General features: G+C 30.3%; 2 protein-coding genes across 2 annotated transcripts; one reads left to right on the top strand and one right to left on the bottom strand.

Moving 5' to 3' along the window:
• Positions 1-4291: 4291 nt before the first annotated feature.
• Positions 4292-9851, bottom strand: LOC107009118 (GDSL esterase/lipase At5g45920). Its single transcript, XM_015208396.2, has 5 exons — positions 9582-9851; positions 9280-9507; positions 5509-5576; positions 5230-5394; positions 4292-4622 (listed from the first exon to the last, which is right to left on the bottom strand). The coding sequence occupies exons 1-5, from the start codon at positions 9678-9680 to the stop codon at positions 4460-4462; spliced, it is 723 nt and encodes a 240-aa protein (XP_015063882.1). The 5' UTR covers positions 9681-9851; the 3' UTR covers positions 4292-4459.
• A 4007-nt stretch (positions 9852-13858) lies between these two features.
• LOC107010701 lies at positions 13859-15666 on the top strand. The gene is made up of 2 exons (XM_015209988.2): positions 13859-14393; positions 15316-15666. The coding sequence occupies exons 1-2, from the start codon at positions 13936-13938 to the stop codon at positions 15437-15439; spliced, it is 582 nt and encodes a 193-aa protein (XP_015065474.1). The 5' UTR covers positions 13859-13935; the 3' UTR covers positions 15440-15666.
• Positions 15667-18373: the final 2707 nt, after the last annotated feature.

Genomic DNA, 18373 nt, shown 5'->3' on the forward strand with positions numbered 1-18373 from the left:
TTTTAAACCCGTAACAAAATTAATTGACAGTTTTTAAAGAAATTTAGAACCTCAGATTTTTAATCTTAACTTCGCCTCTATCAACATTTACTAGTTTTTATGTAAGCAACTTAACTTGAGTGCAAAATATCATTAAACGAACCACAATATCTCAAATCATTATAAATTTCAGGATGGAAGATCCAAAATTCTTTTTGTATACCTTTAATATTAATTTGAAATAATACTATTTTGGACACTTCCCCTTTGGATTTTCCTTATATATTTGGATAATATTTCTTGATTTCTTACTTCACCAAACTTGCCACCTTCCCCTAACTATCTTATAAGTCTTTGAATTTTCTGATCAAACCAATATATCTAGCTATGGCCAAATCTAATTTTATGCTAAGCTCAATTTTAGTCCTTGTACTACTAATGTTTTTTTCACTAGTAAATTTTTCCGTTGCAAGAGCAGCTACAAGTTATCGTGGAGTTGAGAACATGAGGAAAAAGATAGATAGCAAACAAATATTAAGAGAATTATTAGTGAATGATTTGGGAAATAAAATGGAGCAAAATCATAGAAGGGTAATGATGAATAAAGATAGAGTTGCACCTGGAGGACCAGATCCTCAACATCATAATTAGCAGACAACCTCATGCACTACAACAAAAAGATTTTTAGCGGTAATTGAGTTGATGTTATTATATTAAAAGTCGCTAAAAATTTTAGTGACATTTATACAGAGTATTGGTTATAAATATTTATATTTGTTGTTGCCGCTAAACTCTTTATAAGTTGTAGTGATGTATTAAATTTTCATCAATATATGAATGAAAATATATAATTTTCTCTATGCTTGATTTGGAAAATGTAACTCTTTTTCCTAAAATCTTTTTATTTTGTAGTATAGATATACTCTTAGATTGGTTGCTATCTTGGTACTAGCTTGTGACACTATTTAGACATGCATGCAGAGGCTATTCATCTGTCTGATTTATTAAAATATGGTACGATCGAATAGTGGTATTTTGGAGCTTTCGTTATAATGCAATTAACAAATCTAGTGTGTTAAGGTCGAGGGAGTTACTTAACGATGAACTTAATTGGAAGAACAATATATATAATATATATTAATGTGTGTTTATATATAAAAATTAAAGTTCTAGGCTTTGACAAGTCTTGAGTGCATGAAAAGATCCCTCTGATCTCTATGGCGTATGATTATATCATTTTATTATTCCAGTAATTAATGGCCATATTGCATATGGGATTGTCCATATTGAATTAATAAATAGGTGGATTATTTAGCTGAAATGGGCTAATATGTAGATTATAACTCTCACCCATTTTTTACTATTTTCCCCCTTTATTATGAGCTATGACTATATATAACATATCCAATTAAAAAAATATCTTTTAAAATTATTTTAATAAGATTTTTCATATATCAATTTGGGCTTCATATTAACTTAAAGGTAAATCACCTAAATATGCTATATTATAAAAATATTTATCATTTATAGCAATATAATTTTTCTAGCTAAATATAACATTTTTTTTTGAAATTAAGAAAACTATACAATCTTCGCCTCTTTCTCAACTCTTTTGCCTCTTCTTCTTTTAAATTTTCTGCTTCTTCGACTCTATCTTTCTTTCTTTTTTACTCTTTTGCTCCATCTATCTTTCTGTTTCTTTCCCTTCTATTTTTTTCTCTCATATGACATTATCTATCTTCCTTCCTCTTTTTTTTTTCTTTTTTTATTTAGTTCTTCTTCTTCTTCTTTGAACTTTTCATCTAAATAACTATATTCTTCAATCAGTTTTTGCCCATGTCACTATTTTTATTCGAAAACAAGATGAAAAGAGAAATAAAAAGAGCGAAAATTTGTATAAACTCACATTATAAGCAAAAATTTTAAATTTTTAAAATTACAGAAGCAAGAGTTCACCATTGATGGTTATTATAAAGCTTCAAACTTTGAATTCATTTTTTAATTTTTACGATTTTGTAATAAGTTTGAATAGGTAGTTCCTATAAATAATTAAAAATGTAATTTGGAGTTTATACATCAACTTTAAGAGGGTTCGGTTAAGTTTATAATTGATTTTAGGTGAAATATTAGATTGAAATGAATTAAATATAGTATTAAAATTGTATTAAAGTTGAATTAGATAATACAATTTTAATGCAAATTTAATTCATTTTGAAGTTTTTTGATTTATTTGTTAATATTGGATACTTAGCTTGTTTAATTCATCATTGATATAACTTATCAGTTTATAGATCATTGTCATGTCTTTCGTTATTTACGTTTCCATCCATTCTTAATTCTCTCTTTTAATTCAACTTTAATACTGTATAATACAATTTTAATGCAAATTTAATTCATTTCATAGTTTTTTTGATTTATTTGTTACTATTGGATACTTGTTTAATTCATTATTGATACAAGTTTAGTTCACTTTACAGATCATTGTCTTTTAAGTCATTAGGTACGTTTTTCATTCATTCTTAATCTTCTCTTCTTATTCAAATTTAATACAATGTAATACAATTTTAATGAAAATTTAATTCATTTTGTAGTTTTATTTATTTATTGTTATATTATTATTATTGGATACTTGTTTAATTCATTATTGATACAAGTTTAATTCACTTTATAAATCACTGTCTGATATTTCATTTAGGAAAAATTACATGAATTAGTACATTTTTATATTACCATTTATAGCAATATTGTGATAAATCTTTATATGTATTAAAAGTGAATTATGTATGCAATATATTTGAATTATAATTGTTTTTGAAATATGTTATGTTTGTTTGGTAAAAAATTGTCACATTGTAATATAAGTGTATTAAAATGTGTGATAAATGTATTATCCATCATTAAAACTTGTATTATATTTGAATAATAAATGTATCTTTGTAATATGTAGTAAACTTGTATTATAAATGAATTAAAAGTGGTCAAGTGAAAAAAAATATTGCTATAAATGGTAAATATTTTTTTATTATAGTATATTTATGTAAATTTCCCTTTCATTTGTTACATTTTTTTATTCATGTTTAATTCTCTCTTTTGTCTCAGCTTTAATATTTGTGTAATACATTTTTAAATACAAGTTTAATTCATTTTGCAATTAAGTGATTGATTTGTTACGATTGGGTTGCTTGTTTAATTCATTATTGATACAAGTTTTATTCAGTTTACATGCAGATCAAAGAATGCTCTTATAACTTCTATATTCTACATTCATATTTAATTTTCTTTTAATAATTCAACTTTCATATGTTTGTAATACATTTTTAATTCAAGTTTAATTCATGTCTCTTCATTTGTTACGATTATATTACTTTTCTTCTAATAATTCAATTTTAATATATTTGTAATATATTTTTAATTAAAATTTAATTCATTTTACAATTTTTTATGTCTCTTCATATATTACGATTATAATACTTATCTAATTAACTATTGATACAAGTTTTATACAGTATAAAATCATTGACTATTCAACGAAAACAAAGAAAAACAGAGCAATAATAAGAGAGGAAGAAAGAGCAACAAAAAAGAAAGAAAGAAAGAAAGGACAACAAAAAGAAAAAGAAAAAAGGAGAAAGATAGAAAGAGCGAGAAATGAAAAAGAAAGAAAGAAAGGGTGAAAGAGCGAGACAGAGAAAAGGGAGAAATTAAAGAAGTTGCTATAAATGACAATAATTAAAGAGTATATTTAGAATAAGTAATTATTTTTTTAAAAGGAATTTACTCACGTAATTAATCCTTAACTTAATTTTTGATGGGCTGATATAAGCGGAAATGGACTATACGTTTTGGAAAAATTGTGCACAGTAACAAACATCTAGTCTATATTAGGTACTATAGAGTACGATTTCTCCAATTCTTGATATTCGCCCCGATTTGTATAAATCCTATAATTTTGTTCTTGATTGTATAAATCCACAACTTTATATATGTTTACCCAATCTATTTCTATACAATTTATGAAAAAATCATAATAAATTACCCTATTTATGTATTGACAACCGATATATACGGACAATGTTCTAAAAAATTCTACATGTATAATACAAAATTTGTATATACTTGCCCTATTAGTATATTCACAAGCGGAACAGGCAGAAATATACAAACTGCAACTTCAATAACAAATAGAGCTACAATTATAAAGCAAAATTATCAAAAATATAGCTATAAAACGTTATTATATCTATTATATTTGTTATTTCTAAAAGGTTAAACAACCTAAACTTCCAACTATATATGTTAAAACACATATTCATTTGAGCTAGGATTTACCACGATAAATTACTTGAATATTGATATCTTCAAGTCAATAAACAATACACGGTCTTTTTGTTCTAAAAATAAGATAAAATCTATTCCACGACATATATTATTGACTAAGAAAAAAGGAAGGAAAGGGAGATTTTAAGTTTTTAAGTCAATACTATATTCCTTCAAAAGACTTGAGGGGATCATTTGGATCCACTTCATTAATCTGTGGGAGATCAACTGCTAGAGTTTTCAGACTCAGTCCTTTCTTTTTAAGAGCCCCGATCACCTCCTCAAACACTATTTTGTTGCCAGTTTTAGTCAGGTGCAAACCGTCGCTGTAACATCAAAAATGGATAAATGCAATGAGACTATTAATTAGAAAAGATTTAACTTATATACACCAACCGACAGATCATGATAAGTGAAATTTGTAAACCTGGAAATAAAGCAAGTTAGAAGCTGCAGCATGTAAATATTCTCTACATTGTAATGTCTGCGTATCTAACTAAAATCAAGAGATGGAGCAAAAGAGAATCCTAGGATTAAACAGAGTTTACAGTATATTCTAAACATGTCACTTGGCATCGATCACACTTGAAGCTTTCTAGATTGAAATTTTGAAATTATGAAAAGCTACAAATAATATAATTGTGATCAAGTAGCAACTATGTACTACATTTGCCCCAGCAAATTATATATGATTGTAATTTGAATCTAAATATACGTAAACAATGCTTGCCGATATGTAGAATTGAAATGCATTACAAGAATTGAAGTTTTACGATAGGGAAACAATCAAACAACTTAGATGATCAGAATAATATCCTTTTAGACTCAACATGTAGCATTTCTGGTAGTATGCAGAGGCAGCCAACTAAATGAATCACGATGAAATAAAATCATAAAAAAAAAAAATCTTGTAGAGAGGAGGGGATCAGATACCTTAAACAAGCTGTTTGCCAGCCAGGGATTTGTTGCATTTTGGTCCAGAGATCGATAGCGGAGACCCCACATTCAGCAGCAACAGCCAGACATGCCTTGGCGTAGTTTCCAGCAGCTTCGTTCGTCCTCTCTGGCAGTCCCAATTTGTTCTCTGCAAAAGGACATCTACATTTGTTTGAATTAAACATCAGTACTGTTTCAAGAAAAGTAAAAATAATAATACTGTCATCATGTTGTTCTAGTCAAAGAATCATGAAAACATATATATGTAAAGATTACAGGACTCGCGAAGGCTCATCAATTGGAGGAGGTGAAATGAGGATAACTTCAGTTGTTGGCCATCTCCCCTACAAATAGCAAAGTGAATCGTCAACATGAGCACTAACTATAGAATATACACAAATGGATGGCCATTAAATTACAAGATAAAATCTAAGCATTATGATAGCAAACACCGATAATTTTATGTTTATACTTTGATTTTTGCGATGGGCTTATAGTCATTGACTACTTGTATAATGACAAACTACTTCCCTCAATCAAAAAAGTTCATCAAAGGCAAATTCATCATTTAAATTTGATGGATGCAAAGTTACGAATTTTTTGAGGTTATGAATTCAAAACTAGATATTTATTAAAAGTTCAGAATGTTACATATACCCACATCTATCGTACGGTATAGACCAAATATGTGACGTTCATCAATTGAATTCCATATTCAGAATTATAGGTCTGCTCCGGTCCAAAAGCCAGACTCAAATATTAAGCGTGTAGTTCCACCATAGTAGCTTTCATAAATTAAAGGTCTGGGCTAGGTTTACACAGGGGCGGAGCTACGTGGAGTGAGGGTGTCCAGCTCGTCGGAAAATACAATATATATATATATATATGTACCACATATAGGTCAAAATCAAAGCTTACTTTAAACACCCTTAGAACTAATAATGGAGAGTTGTAGCACGGTGGCAACGGTATGCTAAAAACGTACGTGGTGCCTAGGTTCAAATCCTTGTAGAGTTGATCAACAACTATGCAGTATACAAACAAGATAAAAGGTATGAAGTGTCATCTTCAGTATTATATTGTCATGCTAATAAGGAGGAGACATATGTAGTGAATAATGATTCATCAAGTTGACTTGTTGGAATTATGACCTCCGTAATTCAACTAAGGAACACGTATGAGCTACATGTTCCTTAATTGTTTTGTAGTTTGACGTTGATATGTATGCAAATGGATAATACTACAGTTTTCAATTGTACTTTTATTGAACCACTTACCACTTCAAAAAGATTACAAAATCTATGTAATCCAAAAAATTATAAACTCTAAATTCTTAACCCTAAGACACAACCTCCCAAGGTTTAAGTCTTCTAAAGTCGACAAATTGCACCAACTTGTAAACCAACCTACGCACCGAGCTCAAGTGTAACTAAAACAAGTAATTACAACTTCAGATGAATTTCACTCTCTCAGCCTAAGCCTAATCTACACAGCACTTTAAGATGAATATAAAAACTCTCTCAGCCTCTGATTGTGTTTTCTTCTTTCTCTATTTGTAAGTGCGCAACTTTCGTTGAGTGAGCCCTTCTCCATTTATAGAGAAACTGATTTTTTCTTAGATTACATAGGTTTTGTAATTTTTTTGTAGTTTGAATGATTGAATAAAAATACAATTGAAAACTGTTGTGTTATCAATACATATCAACATCAAACTGTGTAACAAATCAAGGAACAAAGAGCTCATAGGTGTTCCTTAGTTGACTGGTCCATGAATTGGAATTATTTGTGAGCAAAATCTTTCTTGGATCGATGAAAAAGAAGAAAAGCACAGCTCAGAATTGCGTTATGACGTCAAGGCAAAAGCAAATCAGCTTATATATTTAAACCAAGAATTGCATGAAAATGACAGGGCAGTCCATGCGTTGCATAAAGAAAAAGCAAATTTACTTAAAATAAAATTAATAGACAAGTGGGGGAGCAACAAAAGCAACTACTAGGCCTTATATTTGAACACTTTTAGTTGGAACTGCTTCATGCTTATTATACTGATCAATATATAAGCAAAAGAGAGGTTCGTGCTTTTACATTGAGAACTACATACACTAAGGATCCATCAAAGCGCACTTTAAACTTTTTTCCTTCCTTTCCTTTTCAAGTCTTGTAGGACTCATTTGGCATAATTTATCCCTACATATTCGTGCAAAATAATATAGTGTTTGAGGCCAGGCTTAAACACAACTCAACTAATTTCCTAATGACTATATGCTTTCCACCAGTACAAATACCAGATAAGTCTATCCACTAAAGTGTGGACAGATGGGAAGATAGCATCTAATGGTTTTTTTCCTTGCTAGAATTCAAACAGGAGACTTCACGATTCTCAACCTACTTGATTGACAACTAGGCCAAACATTTTGTATAGAAATGAATTTTTTAATACAAATACTGAGTTTGAGGAAAGCTAGAATACATAGACAGTACTATGGCTCTGACTCTGATATAACATCTTGTTTGGACTTGACTGTATGGAATATACTTTTATTTCGTGTACCTTTTAAAAATGCTGAAGGGTCAGTAAAGTAATTCGTTCCTTCCAGGACGGAGGGGTAAAACTTTAACATTTTATATCATCTATCCCATATTCTTCATGACATAAGAAAACTAGAATTTCTAGAAATCTTAAAGTGATGAACTATTAACTAAGCTTAAGAAACAACACTACAATCAAATAATATAAGAAAGAAGCATAAATAATGAGTAACTTTGTTGATAATAATTTGAAATTTTTTACTATGATTTATTTTTCCCTTTCATAAAATTTATAGGAGAATTTTCCCTTGTCTAGATTCAATTTTACTAATTTTCAAAACTAAACTGGAATTATATCAACTCAATATTAAAAATATAAAATTAATATTCAAAAGTTATATAAAACTATAATAAGTCCCAATTCTTTTAATGTCAATTTTGCAGAAAATATATTTTAGAAAATGTTATCATACTGTCAAGGGGTATGTGTAGACGTAACTTAACAATGTCAAATGCAAATACCCTAAGCTTGACCATTATATACACGGTCGATAATGTCACTATATGTCCAAATTATTATTTTTGGTCGATATAAAAATAAATTATAATATAATCTCAAAAAGTAAGTTTCAAATTTTATTCTTACTTTATTCCTTTACAAATTTTTTTTGTTTCTCATATCTTAAATTAAATGATAAAAAATAAGAAATTCAAATACTAATAAGCAAATAGATCTAAATTTAGATAAGCTGTTGAATTCGTTCCCTGATCGAAAAGGAAAATATATTTTCTTTTTGTTTCTAATAAAATAATCTACTACTATAAATATTCTATATTTCCTTCCTTTGTTTTTTTATGAAAATTTCGTAAGCGATGGTAAATGAAGGGGCAACCATACAACACACAAAATCAAGAAGACAATATTTAAAAAAGAAAAAAATATATCATACTATTTTTAACATGAAGCATTTGATTGGGCTACCAAACAAAATTAAAAAACCTATCTATACACGTGATCCAGCACAATTACAGCTGCCGTATCTTATTTTATTTACCAGGAAAATAGTGAAAATCGTCAACAAACTCGTCAAATTTCAAAAACTGCAAATCTCAACGTATTATCAGATTCATGATACTCATTTGATGGATTTATGACATTTGCACGTGTAGAGAGAGAACTAATAAGTAATTTTATATTTTATTTGTAATTTATTTTATTATTAATTATAATTAATAATATATTTATTATATTTAAAGAATAATTTTTTAAAAATATATAAAGTTAATAGTAAATAATATTATTTGATAAATCGACTCATAGAGTTAATCAACCCAATCAAGTGTGGACGTTTGACTATGAAATTTTTTCACTTTTTGGTGTTACTTGAGAAAATGTGTATCAAATAAAAATTTGAATTTTTTAAAAATTATTGTATACTTTTATTTTTCAACATGAATAAAATGCCTATTGAGATTTCCCCAATTTTAACTCAATTTAAAAGAGAAAAGGAAACGTACCTTAAGGAAGGCGACAATGGAGTGAAGATTGTGCTTGAACTCCTCAAGAGGAACGTGTTGAAAAGCAGAGCATCTATCAGCAAGAGACGCATCGTTCGCTCCAAAGAAAACCGTCACCGCCAATGGCGATTCCGATTCGGATTTCTCAGTCGCCGGAAAAACTTTCTCCAACACTTTCAATGCCCACCTTGTGTTATACCCACTATACCCTCTTAACACCACATCCGCCTAAACAAAACAAAAATCATCAACAGAAAAGAGGAAAAAAATTAAATTAAACAGAAGAGGTATTGAATATATACGGTGCGATTGAAGTGTTTGACGAGAGAAGCACCCCATCCACCCTCATCGAATGACATTTCAGTGATGGAATCACCAAACAGATAAATCTTTGGTCTCATTTTTCCTTCTGAGAATCAAGTGAAAAGGAGAGGAGAAAGAGAAGGTAGATTTTAGCTTTTAGGGCTATATGGAAGAGCGTTGATGATTGTAGGAGGAGAAAGATGCAGTAGTAGTTGTACTGTAAAAGCTTTTTCCCCTTTTTACATAAAAGAAAAAAAGACTTCTAATGTTTCCTTTGATAAATACTCTTTTATTTTAATTTTTATTTCCTTTTTTTAGGTCAAGGTCAGAAATGCATTTAATAGAGTATGAAGTTTAAAGAAAAGTGAAGGACAAAAAAGGAAAACTTACCGAATTCACACTCATTGGAACTTAAATATAGTCTAAGTTTGCGATGTTACAAATTTTATCAGATTTTGATCTTATACATATAATTTGATATATATGAGATTAAAATTAAATATAATTTATTATATTTACATTATAATACATAGCAAATCTCGCTTGCGCCCTTTTCATCTCATTAGTCACTCTCTTATATATTTGATATCTCATATAAATGTGAATATATATCATATCATACAAATATATGTATCTAGTGTGTATATAATATAATTTACATTTATATGAAATAGATAACTATTTCGCTCGTCTTCCTTCACATCTTGCTCTCCTCTTTACCTATTTTAGTGCATATGGTAACACAAATATTTTTATTTGAAACTTTGTTAAATCAGCTACAAATTAAATAACTTTAAAAAGTGAATATGAATTGAATAGTAAAGTAAAAACTCACTACCAGTATATTTTTTTTAAAAATAATAAAATTACCACTCCCAGGAGCTCTTGTCTTTGTTTTATTGATGATTCAATTTATGTTTACCATCTCAGCAAAAATGTAGACTTCTTGATAGTGAATATTAGATTTGAACTCTTCTCATCTAATTAGGTTCCAATGTAGCTAGCAAGTAGTGAGGACATTTTCCATACAAGCCCAGTTTCTGTTGCTACATACATGGCGATTGGTGGGCTATTGAAACCTCAACGATTTAGACATTAATTATATTTTGTCGTAAAATTTTTATAAATTACAATAATTTTTATTTTTTTTAGAATTTGTGAATGTATTACTTCTTCGCTCGATATTTAATAAAATAATTATATATCAGATATATAACAATACATTAGATTCATACCAATTTATATTTGAAATAATTAGGATAATATATCAATAATAATATTTATACTCGTATACAAATAAAAGTATAATGCTTCTAATAGTGACGGTTTAAAAACCTTTTAGTTAAGAATGTTTAGCTATTTCTAATTTGAAGCTATTAGTAAAATTGGGTGCTCATTATATGTATATTTTTGTACAAATTACTAGATTTCCAATATAAATAATAATAGTGGCTCCAAAATGTAATGGATATTCAAGAACCCATAAGCTTGAATGTAGATCTGCCATTAATATCTGATAGAGGTGGAATAATGTACTCAAAGGTTAAGAGAGAGAAGGAAAATAATATTTTGTAATTAATTCAAATGTTAAAGATTTTTAGAGATTCTTAAGTCGTATAATTACTTAATTTTTTCGAGCTCTTCTTGATGAAAATTCCATATACTTGCGTAGCGTTATTAGCGCCCATTTTACAAACTTCTAGTTCTTCTTCCCCTTTTTACCTTTATACCTTCTAATTTTCTCTCCTTCTCTAACGTACCAATTATTATAAAATCTATTAGAGTAACTACGATAAAAATATTTTTTTTACCAATTATAAATATATGTATTAATAAAAGGAGCTAATATATATATTGTTATTAATTAATTGTCCTTGGATTCAGTATCATATAGGCTTTAAAAATATTTACAAAAAGTATTAATTACCGCGAAAATTACATATTTAACGATAATTAAACTATAATCTTTAATTATCACCGCTAAAAATCATCAAACAGAGTGATAAGTCTTTACGCTCACATGCTAACACGTATAATTATCCCCCTAAAATTTATTACAAAAAGCTGGAGTTGGCTTTATGAGTAAGCAAAGATATTAGGTGGATTAGGGGCGTCAAAAATGAGCTCAAATATAGGTAATTCATCCGATCTGTTCAAAATTTTTTAAGGGTTGGCCTTCAAGATAATTTGAATTGGGCTCAATCTCAACTCATTCAAGCATAATCATTTGAAGAGATTCTTCAATTAAACCCAATTCAATCTCCAGTTTCAATCCGTTTTAAAACTTTTTATTACGATATGTTCCTATATTTAAGGTATGAATTATTATCTATTTAACATTTTTTAGGATTTATCTATCAATTTGTTACTTTTTAAAAAAAAAATCTTGAACTAAAATTCAAATTGTGGTTATAAAAGTTAAATATCAATATGTTAAATTATTGAGATTAATCGGGTCAAGACCTAACCCGTTTTTAGCTCATTTGTGCCCAAAGTAAACTTGAATGAGTAAAAATCCAGCCCAATTTTTTCTTCAACCCATTTTAGTATTCTCAATTTCAAACTTAACCCGCCCATTTGACACCCCTACGTGAATATTTAATTGGGAAAATTGTATATAATAGCAAACTAATAACCTAAAATAAATGGAATAGCTAGGGTTTGATTTAATTGTGCTCCATAGCAAACGTTAGCTAAAATTTGCCAGCGTCTCTCTCCCAAAAATCTCGCTCGCCACTCTCCATTCTCGCTCGCCTCTCTCGCTTTATACACAGAGGTGTATAATTCTGTTTCTGTTTTGTATAAAGCGAGAGAAAATTGTATATACACATGCAAAAATATATATATTCGGTTATACACTTAATTATACAATTTACAAACATTTTACTTCAAATATTGCAGAGAAAAAGGTCAACGAATTATACAATTGCGAATTATACAATGAAATACAATTTTCTCTAGTTTTATACAACAGAAGTGTATATATTGTGTTTCTGTTTTTGTATAAAGCGAGAGAAAAACATATATCTTCTTGCTATACACTTAATATTGCAGACGAAATAGGCAGTGAATTATACAATTGTGCATTATACAATTGCAGTGAAATAGGATAGCAAATTATACAATTGCAGCGAAATTGGCCAGCGAATTATACAATTTAGGCCAGCGAATTATACACTTGTATATGTATAGCGAATTATACAGTTTTATGTTTGCTATGGAGCGCAATTATGCAAAATTTGCTATAGCATACAAATATGAATTTTTTATTTGCTATATGTGAAAGTTGCCCTATTTAATTTGGTTGTTGCTAGGCCGCTCTAAACAGTCACATGTGAAATGGATTATGAGAAGAGTTTCTTTAATAAATATAATTCCTTTAATTATTGTTTCAAAACACGAGGAAGTAGACAATTATGAGCTGCGAGTTCATACCAAATATTGTTGGGGATTTTAATTTGGTACACTAATACTTAGATGATACCCGTAAAAGTTTGACTAAGTTAATTGGGTGAGCGATTTCTTGAGTGGGAGAGCTGGGATGGATTTTCTCATAGTCAGAATTCATCAAGTCGAATTTATCTTTTATGATTTGTATTTTATAGAATAACGAGAAAGTTATATTTGACACTATTAAATAATTTTATATATATAAATAATAGTTATCTTCTAGTATTATTTTAGTGTACAGACATATATGTAGTATAAAAAAATTCTACAAGACATCAAATCTTACCCCCCATGATATATTAAAGTTTTTTTGTACTATTTAAATAATCTGAGTGAGTATTCAACTTTGAAATCTTAAAAATAAATAATAAAAGGTGAAGTGACCCGAACATCATAAATTCCTTCAGAAATTTGTTATACAACTAATTATGATGACAAATGTAATACCTAACACGACGTACCGTGATTGAACAACAATATTTTTTTAAAAGACAAAAAAAAATCATAATGAGCTGGTCATATAATTCTTTCGTTAATTTTCTAATATTATTTAGAATTGTTTGAATCAGCAGTTATCCATTACAAGCTGTTCATTTCTAAAACACCAAATAGATTCTTAATTTTAGTAAAAATAAATTAAGTGCATTGACTTTGACTTTGATTGATTTGTGCATGCAAGTGGGGATGCACAAATTCCAATAATTTATTCCAATTGGGATTCTTAAACAAGGGGAAGAAATCATACGTTTGGTTGGCTATTACCAATTACATTCTGTCTTGAACTAAAAATGTTAAGAAATCTCTACTATATAGAAATGTACTTTAATTTCTTTTTTACATATCACAAAGTCTAAGTTTTTTTCCCCCTCTTTACTATAAGCTCAACTCACAATAATTATCAATATGGATAACAAAGAAGACAAATCAGAAATTTCGCGATCATCCATTGAAGAAGTTGATGTACATAAAGCAACAAAGTCGGAAGAAGTTAATAATGATCAAGTGATTGTTGATCCACCGAAGATTGTAACAATCAGAAGTGATGAAAATACAGATGCAGAGCAAGTTAAAGACGAAGAAAAAAACAATAATGGTGATCCACCAAAGATTGTAACAATCGAAAGTGAGGAGAATAGAGATGCAGAGCAAGTTAAAGACGAAGAAAAAAATAATAGCAATCCAGCTGAGGGAAACAAGAATGAACAAGTTGAAAAAGATAGGATGGGAAGTTCAGAATTAGTAAAGATAAATCAAATTGAAAAAAAGACAAAATGCCGGCCAATAGCATTTCTATTGGGACTTCCATTTGCCTTAATCTCTCTCATCATCGCTTTTATTGGAGGAATTATCTGGATTATCGGGTTTGTCTTTCTATAATCTATTTTTATTTCGTCACTTATTATATATCTGCAGTAACATATAGTTTATCTTATGAATTTTGGCGACTTCGATTGTTAAACTCATTGAAAATATTGGTCGAAAACTCCTAGCTCCTAGAAGTTTCTAACTATCGGCAGAGAACGGATCTAGAATACTGGGGGTGGATTTTCGAATATTCAATAACTTTATACTAAACTCTACAATTATATTGAGAAATCTATTAAAATATATAAGAAATATGTATTGGGAACCCAATAACAAAACATTCACTTGGTCCAACGTTGGCGAAGGAACCACTTGTGCTTAGTTGACCTTTTGTATGAGGGTGATTACCCTTGGTCACATATAAATAAGTTCTCTTTTTGTAACTTGTAGGAAAAACCATGAAATGATTTTATGTATTTACTTTTGTTTTTCTTATTAAACACACGGATATGAGTCACGATTACTTTCTCCGTTTAAAAAAGAATCTAATTTTTGACATGAAGTTCAACAAAATAAAAAAAAAAAATTTGAATTTTGTGGTCCTAATTTAAAGTTTTGTAAATTGTATAAAGTTGTCATTTTATCTTGTGACCTTAAACATGTCAGGTAGAAAACTGAAATTAAAATGTTGTAAAAAAAAAGCCATTCTTTATGAAACTGACAAAAAAGGAAAGAATATCATTTTTTTTAAATGGAGGGAGTATTAATTAGTGTAAGATTAATTTGTGGGAGAATTTATGTCGTGGCCATCCAAGTAAAGGGTTATATTTTTGCACAAAAAGTTGTGAACTGCTAATCAATTTAAGAGTGTTTATTAGCCTAACTTAATCCCAAGTAGCTTAAATTTAATTTATTGTTAGAGAAAGCTATGATGTTAATTAAATGTAAAAGTTAACAAGAATTTTGGTGATGGTGCAGGTTGATTTTGACTTGCATATGCCCCTGTTGCTTTTGTGTGACTGTGTTGGTAGAAATGGCACTTGGTCTGGTGAATGCTCCTTTTCAACTCTTCCACTATATCACTGATAAAATACCTTTCTGATCAATTAATTAAGACCCTTCCATATGGGATTAATTAAAATGAAGATTACTCAGTTTTGTACATAACTAGAAAAAATGTGTGTTTTATATATTTGTCGTGTCTTCAAAAAAAATTTCTTCTTTTGATGGTTCTCTTTGGTCTCTTCACGTGTACTTCATACAATAATTTGCTTGGTTAGTTTTGTTCTTAATTTTGATACAACTTTAGGTTATTAATGTAAATCTCATGTGTATTTATATTGTGCTCATAATTATTCAACGTAACTACGTAACTGTGAATTGTGATCTTCTTATAAGAATATGCAGTATTTGAGAATTTATTAGAATGAAATTAATTCGTTCTTAAAAAACTTCTTATCTAATATAGAGTATTTCTGAACTAAAAATAATCTACGTTATCATCTAATTTCATCACTTTCACGTACAAATACGTTGTATTAGAATCTCTAATTTTTAATTCTATGTATTATTCGTAATCGAAAGTGATGAGAATAAATGAAAACGATTCCCCTCACACCCACACACACAAAAAAAACTAAATATCACTTTTCACTATTATCCTTTAATTATTCCAACCTAGTAAAAATGGAATAAAGTCTCAAGAATCTCTTTGAACTTTAATAAATTCATATATTTTGAACTATCAGAAAAAATTCAACAATTCACTTAAATAGACCCGAAAGATTACTACCAATAACAAAACACATTAAACTTAGACACGATTAAAAACTTAGGGTCATAAATGCATGTAATCTATGACCAATAACATTGCACGTGTTAAAGAAAGACAAAAGTCCCACATCGGTGATTAATGAGATGGGTGGACTCTTTATAAGGCATGGGCAATCCTCCTCCCTTTGAGCTAGCTTTTGGGGTGTGAGTTAGGCCTAAGACCTAATTTCACATGGTATCAGAGCAGTGTTGACACCCAATTTTTGACCCACGTCGGTATAAATTAATTATCGAGCTTCGTGAGGTTTTCATATTGTTTAAATTAATTAGTTTTATAAATCTTGCGAAAATTAAAATAAAAATAAATAAATATGTATATATATATATATATCTGTGTGTGTATATGATACGTGGATTTTATGCTACTTATCATAACTTTAGATAGTATATATATAGTACATAATTGTATATAGTTTGTATATCTTATGATTATTCAAAAAACAATCAAAATATACATTTAAATGTTTTATCAAACTAGTTAAATTAAATTACGAGTATACCTTTGAATCACCTTTTACGATTTTAATAATTAAACTACTAAATAAAGAGGCTCGTTAATTAGTCGATACAAATTCATCATTTTAATGGGTTGTTTGTTAAATTGACTCAATTTCCTTACCCATTTTAATTAACTCAATCTCCAATCCTTTTATTTTATTTCCTAGGCCCAAACATTTGTTTTTAACAATCCACTCCAACTTCAGCCCATCCTTCCTCAACCCCAAATCAACTTTCCAACCCAATTCGTAGGCCCAATCTTCTTTATTTCCATCACCCTTCAACCCAATTGCTTCAGAAACCCAATTCCTCCGACCCAGCGGCCCAAATCCCTTTCGTCAGCCCAACGTTTCCCTCCACCCCAAGCCCATTTCTTTCCCATAATCCAACCCATAACCCATCCGCTAACCCGCCGCCTACAACCCGACCCAGACCCCATCTCATCTCTTTCTCCCCCTCTACGCCATTCCCTGAAAAGAGCAAAGAAACCCAGAAAAAAAAAAACGCAGAAGAAGAAAGACCCAAAAACGGAAAAATCTTCCCCCTCTCCCAACACCCTCGCGTCTCCCTCACGTTCCCTCCCTCTCTCCCCAAACTCCTCTCTCTCCTTTCCTCTCCTCTCTTCATCGCGCGTGAGCGAAGCGAGAGAGGACGAAGCCTGCGTCCTTCCGCTGTCACGAAGGTCTGCAACACGCAAGGCGACACAGTCGTCCTCGCCAGCACGCGGACTGTCCTCGCCGCTCCAGATCGAGACACGTAGCCGCCAAGGACATCTCTCTCGATCCCAACCGTCCATTCTCCCCTTCTTCTTTCGGAATGGAGTCGAATTTGCAGGAAAAGGGTGCTGCTCTGTTTAGGGAAAGGGATTTCGAGTTTGAAATTCAAAACGGGCCTGAAATCTCCCGCCCTTCCTCTTCCGAAAACCCTAATTTTCTCCCTCTATATAAACACCCTCCATTTTCAGAAGAGGGGTTGGACATTCTTGAGTCTAAAAAGAATTTTCAGGGAGAGAGAATTTAGAAATCGTTGGCTTGAGTTCTTGTTTCTTTTATTGTCATCTAAACTAAAAGGTTACGAAAATTTTGGAAAATTTAGGTTGAAATTTTTTCGTTGGTTTGGTTCTGTTGTCTCTGAGAAAATAAAAGGGGATTCGAGTTTCGGGAGAACTAGAGGAGGATCGCTGTCATCTTTTCTGTTCAAACGAGTTGAGAGGAGTCTCAAGCGGTGTCGGAAAGGGTTTCCCGAGATCGTAACGAGCGCGTAGGTCGACGACTTGGTGAGCCAATCGATCCAGCAGCTCCCATTTCGTCGCTGGGTGTTCGTGATTCCGTTTGGGGTGGAAGTCGCCGCCGCTCGCTGCTTACATCGTCCCGTTCCGCTGCACTTAGAGAGGTAGCGTCCATCTCGACCCTCGGCTCTTAGTTGTATCTGTTGTTTATACTTTAGTGTTTAGGTTGGTCCTAGCTGCTGTGGATTTGTTGTATTGCAGAAGTTGTTTGAAAATTCGTGGTTTTTGTCTCGTCTTTGCTTGTGTTCGTTGCAATTTCAGATATTGGAAAATGTTTTGAAGGGAATGAACGGCGTGTTTGAAATTTCAGTTCACCGAGTCCGTTTCTGTTTCACTTCCTGCTCCTTCCCCCTGTTTATGTTCGTGTATGAATTTGTCGTAAGGGAATCTTTTTTATTTTGCTTATATGAGTTTTGA

Source organism: Solanum pennellii, chromosome 2, assembly GCF_001406875.1.
Source record: "Solanum pennellii chromosome 2, SPENNV200".
Classification (NCBI taxonomy): Eukaryota; Viridiplantae; Streptophyta; class Magnoliopsida; order Solanales; family Solanaceae; genus Solanum; species Solanum pennellii.